The sequence below is a fragment of the Aegilops tauschii genome, chromosome 1, assembly GCF_002575655.3.
Source record: "Aegilops tauschii subsp. strangulata cultivar AL8/78 chromosome 1, Aet v6.0, whole genome shotgun sequence".
NCBI lineage: Eukaryota > Viridiplantae > Streptophyta > Magnoliopsida > Poales > Poaceae > Aegilops > Aegilops tauschii.
The window spans coordinates 229,270,433-229,280,369 of record NC_053035.3 but is presented as its reverse complement, the minus strand read 5'-3'; the positions used below and the strand labels follow the sequence as shown (position 1 = coordinate 229,280,369).

The following is a 9,937-nucleotide window of genomic DNA, read 5'->3' as shown; positions in this document are numbered from 1 at the left end:
TCCTTTCATTGCCGAGGCTCTTGCGTTGCAAGAGGGTACCATTTTTGCTCAACTTCGAGGTTTTTCACACGTGGTGATGGAAACAAACTATTTGGAGGTTGCCAACCTGTGGACAATGGGTCACAATTCAAGGTCAACTGTGGCGCCTATCTTCGATGAAATTAGGGAGAGATCTACATTTTTTGCCTCCTTTTCGGTATGAGGGATGCTAATATGCCAGCTGATTTGTGTGCTAAATATGCTACTAATCTTAGTAGTTCAGAGTGTTGGATAGAGGAAAGCCGAGGTTTCCTTGTTAGTAACCTTGTGGCACATTGTAACCGGATTTCTGTTAAGCAATAAAAGCCCCAATTTCTAGTAAAAAAAAAGTGTTGCTCTTAGTCTGCAAACCAATCTGTGGTTGGATAATTAGGTGGACAGTGGTATTCCCGGCTAGGGTTCAAGTCATGATGCTCGCATTTATTTCTGGATTTATTTTAAAATTTCTGATGATGCGTGTTTAGTGGGAGGAGATGTTCCCGTCGACTACAAGACGTTGATGACCTCGTCAATCTCAATATTACATGTCGGCTCAGTCTTTCGGAGGAGCTCATAAAAATAAAATGTGCATGTATGTTCATAGAAATAAGTATATGCGAGTATATGTTCAGAAAAGAGTTAGCTCCTTGTCTCAGTTCCGTCCCAGCAGTTTGGACATATAGTCCGTACACCTCCTTGCCCCAGATCCGAACCGGCCGCTATTCCCTCTACTCACTCCTCTCCGACGCCATCTCACTGACACCCGCTTGCGGCGACACCCTTACCCCACTCGTCAGTGGCATTTCCCCTCGGCGCAGAGCCCCCGTACTTATCCAGATTCGCCCCCACAGCCGCAGCTTTCCCACCCATCCCCATCTCCCCGCCGGCGCAGGCCCACCAGCACCCGTCCCTCGCCGCAGCCAGTAGCCGCAGGAGTAGGTGCGGCCCCCCACCTCCCGTTCCCTTTCCGGAAAGGAAAACGCCCCCTCGCACGCGAGGTGTTCGACGGGGAGCCGCATAGGAGCAGGCAGGCGCAGCCCATGTCGAGCGCAGCCGCCAGATCGGAGTCGGGCGCTGGCCCGGCCACCGCTCATGAGCTAGCCATGCAGCAGCCACCGCAGCAGCAGGAGGTGGTCGCCGCCGCGGCTGAGGTGCAGGCGCCACCACCGGGATCAGTGGTGGTGGCCGCGGCTGAAGTGCCGGCGCCGGTGGTCGTGGCCACGGCTGAGGTGCCCGCACAGGCGCCCGGGGCGGTACTCACCATCGTGATCTCGAAGCCGGAGGAGGAGGAGGCGCGCGAGCAAAAGGGCGTCGCTCCGGCCTCTCTGCCCCCTCTGGAGGTCGGGGACGCCAGCGCCATGGTTGCCGTGGCGGCCGCGAAGGAGGCGGAGCTGGCGAGATCCGACAGCTTCGACGAGCAATGCAGGTATACTGTCGGTGGTGGGTCTCGTCCTTCGTCATGTGAAACGTCGGATGTTTCGTCTGATCCTGCTCAAATTGCGAACCAGGGAGGGAATAGGAAACGTTTGTGTGGTAGCTGCGTTAGATTTCGTGCTGACCATTTCGTGGGCAAATTATCAGCGAGGGCTTCGCCGAACGCCTTTGTGTAAGGAATACAGGGGGTTTGGGCTGCTCATCCTGCATGAAATCTGTGTCCGTAACCTGAGGGCGAAAGGAGGGCCTAGGTAATGTAAATTTGTACCACATATGACATAGACCCTCTGTGATGTGATTCTCACATGTGTTTCGTGGAGATTCTAGCACATGGATCATGCCAATTGGGTATTGCTAATATCCTAGGTGAGATTCTAGCACACTGACATAAATCTCGTGCCAAGGGACACGATGCTAATTCCTTGTTTAGCCCTAATCTTGATCCTGGCTATAAACTTATAAACTATGGGAGACAGGTTAACCTTCTGAATGCAGTCGGGGTTTTTTTTTATTCTTAAGAATCAGCCCAAATGATTGGTTTAATTGAAGTAACACAAAGTGATAGCAACTTTTAGCTAATGGTTCAGTAGTTCAGCATTTACGATGTAAGATGATGTGCACTATTATCAGTGTATTTTTACTACCCCCTCTGTCCTCTGGTCCATATTACTTGTCGCTCATCTAGTACAACCTTGTACTAAAGTTGTAATCCCTCCTGCCCAAAATAAGTGTCGCTGATTTAGTACAAAGTTCGCAGCAAGTAATATGGATCGGAGGGAGTAGTATAGACTATTGCATGCAGACGGCTTCAGTAAATTGATGTACCTTGTTTAGTTCTTAGCTATCAAAAACTAAAAAGCTATCCAGCTGCTATATAGATGCTGGCTGTAGTTAAATTAATGCAAGGCAGCATGCTGATATTTGATACTCCCTCTTTCTCTCAAAACGTGCCACCAGAATATTTTCTCAGGCAGGGGCGCTGGAGAGAAGATTTTGACTGAAATACCCCCAAAGCGCATCTCTGCCCCGTCGTTACCAGCTGCAACCCTCCAGCCACGCACGCCTTGACCGCCGGCACCATGTGCACGTGTGCCTTGACCGCACCCACACGGCCACACCCGCCATGGTGGTCACCTCAACCGAGCCCACCAGCTCCGCCTCCGCCAATGCTGGCACCGTGCCCACGGCTGCCGAGTACACGCTAACTTCCGCCAAAACCGGCACCGCGCTCTCGGCCACCGGCTCTGTGACCACCCGTGCCAACACCCACATCCCCGCATTGGGCACCAGATGCCTGATATCTGCATATGCTTAAATGGTCAGCCAAACCATTAACCAAGCAAACGGTAGCAGTGGGCTGAGAGCAGCAGCACGGAGCAACATCTCGCACACATTGCACTGCATCGCCGTGCATGCCAATGAGGGAGTCCCCATCTTCCATGTACTGCTGGCTGCTGGCGAAGGCCACGGCGTCCGAGCTCTCGACTGTGTATGTGAGTTGAGCGAGTTGTTGTCGCCTCCTGCCATCTGGCCTGACGACGATGCCACCATTGGTTAAATGTGAAGAACGAAGTCTCCATGTGGATGAAGTGAGGGAGAGCTGGAGGCGGTCATGGCCTTTTTTTCGTCGCGTGACGAGCAGGACAGGGTGAGGGAGTAAGGAAACCAGCACGATTTTTGGAGGAGAGAAGCGCATGCGCACTGTGAGGGTTCGGCTATTTGCTCTTTCCCCGCAGGCGGCAGCTCCTGATAATAACTCCACACGTGAAGGAGGAAAAGTGAAAGTTTAGCACGTTTGTGAGGACTGCGCCACATAATACGGGATTTTTACTTTCAAAATTAACGCCATGTATTGAGGGACGGAGGGAATAATCATCACTAGAGTTATGCTACTAGTTAAAGATTACTGTACCAACTCTGATGTACTGACATTGTTCATTCATAGGCCTTTCTTTGTTAACAGGAAATTGCCCACTCATAGGTCCTCCTTAAAAGACCCGAAAATATAACATTTCCTGTTACTTGTTTACTGCTGTTTACCGGTAGCCACTACCTTATGATGCACTGATGTTCAATGGGCATGTTTTTAATTTCCTCCAGTTACAGTTAAAAGTTCAGACGCAACCAGCAGAGGCAAAGTATGTTTTGGTTGTTTGCAGTGGCACATTCATTTCACCATGTTGTGCCTTACAGTATTAAACCACTCTGGTTCTTGATGTTAAAGTCATAACTATCTAAGGGAACCCTACATTGTGATCGTTATGTTGTGATCCTTCTGTGATTTTATTGTCTTATTCTGGTTCCTTATGATCCATTTGCCTGAAATCTTCATGTTTTACTTTCTTACAAGCTTACTGTTTCCTGTGAGGCAGCTACTATGAGTAGCATTGCTTCGGGAGTTGTGCTTTAGCCATTGGCTATGGTCATCGGTACTCCCTCTGTTCTGGTGCATAAGGCATGCACGTAGTTCTAGGTCGTCAATTTAACTAGCTAAATATGTAATAAAGAAACATATCTAGAAACTACATTCGCATACGAGTCCAGTGATATGCTTTTGATGACATGTAACACATTTTTTATTAGTCAAATCGGCGACCTAGAACTACGCGCACGCCCTATGCACTGAGAGGGAGGGAGTATGATAGAAGCATTACACAGTGCGTTGGTGACGAAACTATTATCTCTCAAACTGGTAATATAGGTCTGCTTCTTGAATGTTGTAAAAGTTAACGGATAGCCATGCGCATCAGCTTGGTTTATAATTGGTTCCAACCGGTAGACTTTTCAGTGCCACCCGGTTACATGGGTCGCCTTTTCCTTGTAAGCAATGTGTGTTCTTGTGAAATTGTTCACTCGTACAGGCCCTTCTTTATTAACAGAAAATTGCTCACTCATAGGCCCTCCTTAAAAGACCCTAAAATATAACATTTCCTGTTACTTGTTTGCTGCTGTTTACCTTTTTTTTTTGAGGTTTAAGTAACATGTGATACTTCAACGCAGAGTTTGTCAGCAAAAGTCGGAAGAACCTTTGGTAGACCTTGGATGCAGATGTCGTGGTGATCTTTCAAAAGCTCACCGCACATGTATTGATGTCTGGTTCCGTACTAGAGGTTCAAACAAGTGTGAGATATGCCAGTAAGTCCTCCTCTCAAATGGATTTTGGCTGTTGCTAACTATTTTGATTTACACAAGTTCTTTCTTTCACAGGCAAGTTGCTGTCAATATACCTCCTCCAGAGACACAAGCATGTGTAAGTCTTCCATTTTTGGCCTTGTATCATTTTCAAGATGGGTTTAGAAAATCTATACTGGATGGATCTGATGTTTGAAGAATATATTGCATTATATATATCATCTTCTATTGACTGCATGTTCCAATATCTCCATATTACAGTTAAATAACTCGGGACCCCCTGAAATTGTAGGCTGCAAAAAATTAATCAAATTCCTCTTTCTGGTAGTGAAAATTTACTTGTTTTCATTGAGCAGACAAGTTATTGGGTTTGGAGGGTTGATTCAGCTTATGGAAGGGGCCGAGGAGGACGTGAAAGGGTATTTTTATGACTGTGGATAAGGAAAAAAAAAGAAACAAATACACTGATATGACTATCTGGCTCGAGAAATGGATTACTAATTAAATCATCATGTGCAAGTCTTCAACTCTGCAGAACTTGTACAATTTTTTCTGCTTCATATTTGACGCCTGTTCTGTGTGTATGCAGGGATGGTTTAGCCCACTCTGGGTTGCATTTGCAATTCTGATTGGTGGTCTATTATTGGATGTGCTGATATCTGTTTCTCTTGGTGTTTCCGCACTTCCTGTGAACATAATAATTGGTATGGAATAGTATTTTGGTGTACCAGATCCAAATATTCCTTTATGTTCTGTAACCACTTGTCTTGTGTTCTGTCATCACTTGCCTTTCGTTGATTTTGAAAGTGTGGAAACTGACATTTAAGAAGGATTAGTTATATATCAAGTTTGTTCTGTGGCAACATAGTAATTGACCGAATGAGTATTGATATTTCTTTGAGAAACAACTATCACAACTCCCAGTCTGAGATTATGTGCCACTAAGTTTGTGTCCCAGCAACACTTAGTCCCTGACTCCCTGTTAAAGCAATATAATAACTAGTCAATTGGAGCAATATTCTGAGGTTGTCCATGGATATTGAACCACATGTCCACACCTGATGTTATGTTCAAAGAATGTCAGACCAATTATTTGATTATGTGTGCTTCTATTAATCTGATGCCTTAGGGTCTTCACAAGTGAGATAGAGATAGATGCAGACGGGTCAAATCTAAATACAAATGAAGCTAAAGTTTTAAAGCCGTCGTTGTATGCCGTTATACTGACGATATAATTGCTATTGCGCCCCTCTAGTCGTCTGCACTCGCGATAGATTCTGCCTGTGGTGTCCGCCATATGGCCATGGCGTCAATTTGGTGAGGCACTCGTCGCCTTACCTGATTTAGCATTGCCACAACTGGCTGAGCAGGTGAGTGCGGGAAAAAGCAGAGATGTGGGAAGGACCGGGGGCCGAAAGGGAAATTGGTTCTCCTGTGAGCTTTGTAGGGATGAGAGAGAGAAAGAAGGGGGGGGGGGGGGGGGGGGAGGAGAGGGAATTGGGTAAAGCCATGGTGCGGCAGCGCTTCTACCAGCCACCCTCTGCCTTGACGAGCTCTGGTGTCTCTAGGAGCGGCCATTGTGTCGCCACTACACCTACCTACATTTCCTCCCTGCTAGGCATGCCTTATCTTCTCCTCTCCCGCTCCTCCAGCTTCTTCTTTTTCTCACTACTATGTTCTGCATGCTGGGAGTCTCACCCCTATCAGCAGAAAGTATGCCGCCTCTACCTCCATGCCCAGCTTCTTGTCCTCACTGTTCTGTTGGCCAGATTGAGCCCTGAATGTCACCACCCCTAAGCTGCTCTGCTCCTACTAATGTACTTATGTTTGTTCTCTCTCCCCTCTGTTCACTTATTATAGTTAGATAACAACAGTTTAGCATGACACTGATCATTATTTCAGTGGATGCTGCCTGCTAGTGACATGCTTTGTTGCTTATGTTCCAAAAGAGGCAAGAGAATGTGGGCAACAAAGCCTTTGATCCTCGTATTTAATTCTCAGATTTACTGTTTTTGCCATTGCTATGTCGTGGAATGTGAACTTAATTTGATCTAATTTGCTGTCCTGCAAAGTTAGGTTTGTGCCTATGAAATATTGATTTAATTTGCTGACATATAAAGTTAGGTTATGCGTATGAAGTCGCCTCACCATACGCCATATGCTTTATAAAATTATGAAGGGGTCGGCTGCCACAACACACATTACACATTTAATTGAATGAAGCGCAGAAGAACTAGTGCATATATATTATTGCAAATATTCATTCTCATTTTTCTAGGAGTAGCGAATTGTATCAATTCATGTAGCTAATAAATCAATTGGAAAATGCTGTTAGCAAGAGACCGTGTCAATGATCTTTAATTAAAATAAGAAAACCAGATAATGTGTCATTTGGAACTAAAACTCACTTTCGTGGGCAGTCAATTTGATTGTACTTGCAGGCTACTTTATTAATATGTTTGTGATACTTCAGGTTGGTTTATTCTGTCAATATTGGTGCATACACTTGTTTATTGTGGTTCACTTACAGGAGGTACCACACATAGGATGTTTCATTGACTTGACCAGTTGTTGTTTTCAGGTGTTCTGATTGTTCTCGGCTTGGGCACTGCCCTTCGACTAGCTCTCGAGTGCTGCCAGGAGTTTGGCTCGAGGAGAAGCATGCCAAGGATGGAAAACATGGCACCCAGTGGGTACCACCCCGGAGTATAGCTTAGGCCTGTAAATAGTGTAGAGGTCAGTGTTTGGATTCTCCTTTTGACAGCTGGTAGTTCTTACACGCTGCTCCATGAAAACAAGCTCAAATTCAAAGCCTGCTGATTACAATCAAATCACGCCCTTCCGATGTAAATATGCAGCCCTGATATTTATCTTTCTTGACGTGTTTGTTCTGACGCTATTAGAGAGTTTGTAAAGGGCTGAAAGCCACTTGTGGCTATCTATAGAATGCATGCAGAAGCCTTTGTTCACATTCAAATGTCCGAACTTAAGATGTTGTACGCAGCGGAGAAATCCAACTCCATGAGAAAAGTGCAGGATAGAACGTTTGCAAAGATTTAAATGGTTCAGACTATAATCCGTTTAAAACTCCATTGGAACGATGCATGTTCATGGCAATATGAGGAAAACAAAGTAACACGCATTGTATTGAACTTTTTAAAGAACTAGATGATACTTTGCACGTTGTTGCGGAAAATTATTGCAATATATTTGTTGGGTTTGGTTTTATAGAACATATAATATTTTATTAATGATATGAGGAATAAATATATATGCCCCCCAAAGAAAAAGGAATAAATATATGTGGTTTATTGTATTAATTATGGACCTCAATAATGTGCTAACGTTTGGAGCTCCCCCGAGCGAATTATTCTCTTTTGAGCAACCGCAATCTGGGAGTGTTCCCTTAGAGCATCTACAACCAGGCGTTTGAAACTGGCATCAAACGTCCTGGCAGACCGCTCGGTTACGAACCGGTCAAAAAAATCTGACCCATCCAGGCGTCTTAAACCAGCCTCAAACGCCCGAGTTGTCCGGTGCCACTCATATTCAGGCCAAATGTAGGGTGGATATAGGGAGGCGCGGGCGCGTTCGTCACGTCAGCACGACCCACCGCCGACCTCACTTCGTCCCCACAAAACCCCCAATCCAAAACCCTAACTCTATTCACTCGCCGCTCGCTCCGTCTCTTCTTCTCCCCTCCTCCGATCCAATCCGTTGACTTCGGTGAGCATGTAGAGTGACAACAACCGCTCTGATTCCGACCTCGATATCGATGAGGAGCTGACCCTCCACATTACGCTGGAGCGATCGAATGTGGACACGGGGGGCAGTTCGGATCTGCCCCGTCGTCGGTCCCCTACCGGCACAGCTCGGACACCGGAGCCGCCCCCTCCCGGCCCACTCGCAGCTCTGCGAGGGCTGCGCAGTCCGTGCGGCCCCTCCGTCGTCCACCTTCCCCGTTAGGCCGCTGCTCCGCAAGGGCAGCGGTGGGTGCTAGTGCCCGCTCCGCCGGCGCTACGGACGTGCACGCTAGACTTGGAGGCGCGTGCCACCCGCCACGAGAGGCAGTGGGTCGAGCAATCCTTTCGCCGCCACCGCGGGTTTCCAGAAGTGCCCGATGAGGAGGAGCGGCTCCTTGCTTGGGTCTACCGCCGCTCGCTTACGATGGCGAAGACGGATGCTCGCTGGTTCCGGAGAAAGAAGGCTAAGGCGCTCCGACTAGCCATTGAGTAGCCGGAGCGCGAGGCGGCAGAGGCAGCGGCGGAGGCGACTCGGGTGGCCAAGCTTAAGCTACAACAGGACCGGGCCATCCGGCGTATGAAGGGGCTCATCATCATCTCTGATTCCTCCTCGGGCGACGACGACCGCCATGGCTCCGGCTCCGATGATCCACCACCTACCGCAAACGCCTACAGTTGCGTCGGCGACCAGAAGGGCAAAGGAACGGCGAGGAAGTGGTGAAGACGCTCCTCCTCCATTTACTATTATCGTTTTTAGTTGTTCTGGTTTAGAATCTGTCCGGCGATGAACTGTGGTGATCTTTTGGATGATGTAAAGTGGATTTTGGTGTCCGTTTGGTGTCGATTTTGGTGCCCGTTTGCTGCCAATTTCTATGTCAGTTGTTTGATCTACGTAGACTAGTTCACATTGCATGCGTTGTATTGATATAGGGTGCCGGATATGAGATATGCGACTGTGCGGGAGAGAATTTAAGGTCTGACCTGTCACTGTCCATGGACACACCCGGGAACGTCCGTGGACATATAGGGCGCCAGATTTGGTAATCCTGGCTGTAGATGGCCTTAGAAAACCACTTTCGATGTGGAGTGATAACTTGCTTTGGAGTTGCGGCCAGATTCAGAATCAGACAACATAAGGAAGTGTCGCGCCGATCCGCCTCTACCGCTTCATGCATATAATGTGCAAATAAACGGTCTATGACAAGAGATGGATGGATGTGAGGGTCCATTGGTGCATCTCTACAGGGATAAACCTATTCGAATAGCCGTGTCCGCGGTTATGGATAACCTGGTGATTGATCTCAGTTCATATAACAACTTTAACCTTAACAAATACAATAAAAGTTTGCCAACCATGTGAATGCCTTGTGAGTTCTTCCTCGCAGGAGATGCGGGGGGGGGGGGGGGGGAGATAAGGTAGTGTTATCTTATGTTTGCGGTTAGGTAGGTGAATAGAGTAGTTGTGATCTGCCATTTTACTTTGTATCTATTTGAATAGGTAGGCGCCCTCTCTTATTATCTCTAATATACACAAGTTGCAGCGCATCTTTGTACTTCTGTAGACTGCTTAGTGCCCAGTGACGGAGCCAGGAAAACTTAATAAGGATGGC

General features: G+C 47.2%; 1 protein-coding gene across 2 annotated transcripts; it reads left to right on the top strand.

The window, feature by feature from the left end:
• The first annotated feature begins 834 nt into the window (after positions 1 to 834).
• LOC109772408 (uncharacterized) lies at positions 835 to 7,553 on the top strand. Of its 2 annotated transcripts, XM_020331093.4 has the most exons (6): positions 835 to 1,444; positions 4,453 to 4,587; positions 4,660 to 4,702; positions 4,941 to 5,003; positions 5,174 to 5,288; positions 7,166 to 7,553. In XM_020331093.4, the coding sequence occupies exons 1-6, from the start codon at positions 1,059 to 1,061 to the stop codon at positions 7,294 to 7,296; spliced, it is 873 nt and encodes a 290-aa protein (XP_020186682.1). In that variant the 5' UTR covers positions 835 to 1,058; the 3' UTR covers positions 7,297 to 7,553. The 2 variants fall into 2 exon arrangements, with proteins under 2 accessions (XP_020186682.1, XP_020186684.1); XM_020331095.4 differs by lacking the exon at positions 4,941 to 5,003 and having other exon boundaries at positions 871 to 1,444.
• The last annotated feature ends 2,384 nt before the right edge of the window (positions 7,554 to 9,937 follow it).

Coding starts and splice junctions, on each gene's coding strand:
- LOC109772408 (XM_020331093.4), top strand. CDS start 1,059: ATGTCGAGCGCAGCCGCCAGATCGGAGTCGGGCGCTGGCCCGGCCACC. Junction 1,445..4,452: donor AGCTTCGACGAGCAATGCAG/GTATACTGTCGG, acceptor ACTTCAACGCAG/AGTTTGTCAGCAAAAGTCGG. Junction 4,703..4,940: donor CTCCAGAGACACAAGCATGT/GTAAGTCTTCCA, acceptor TTCATTGAGCAG/ACAAGTTATTGGGTTTGGAG.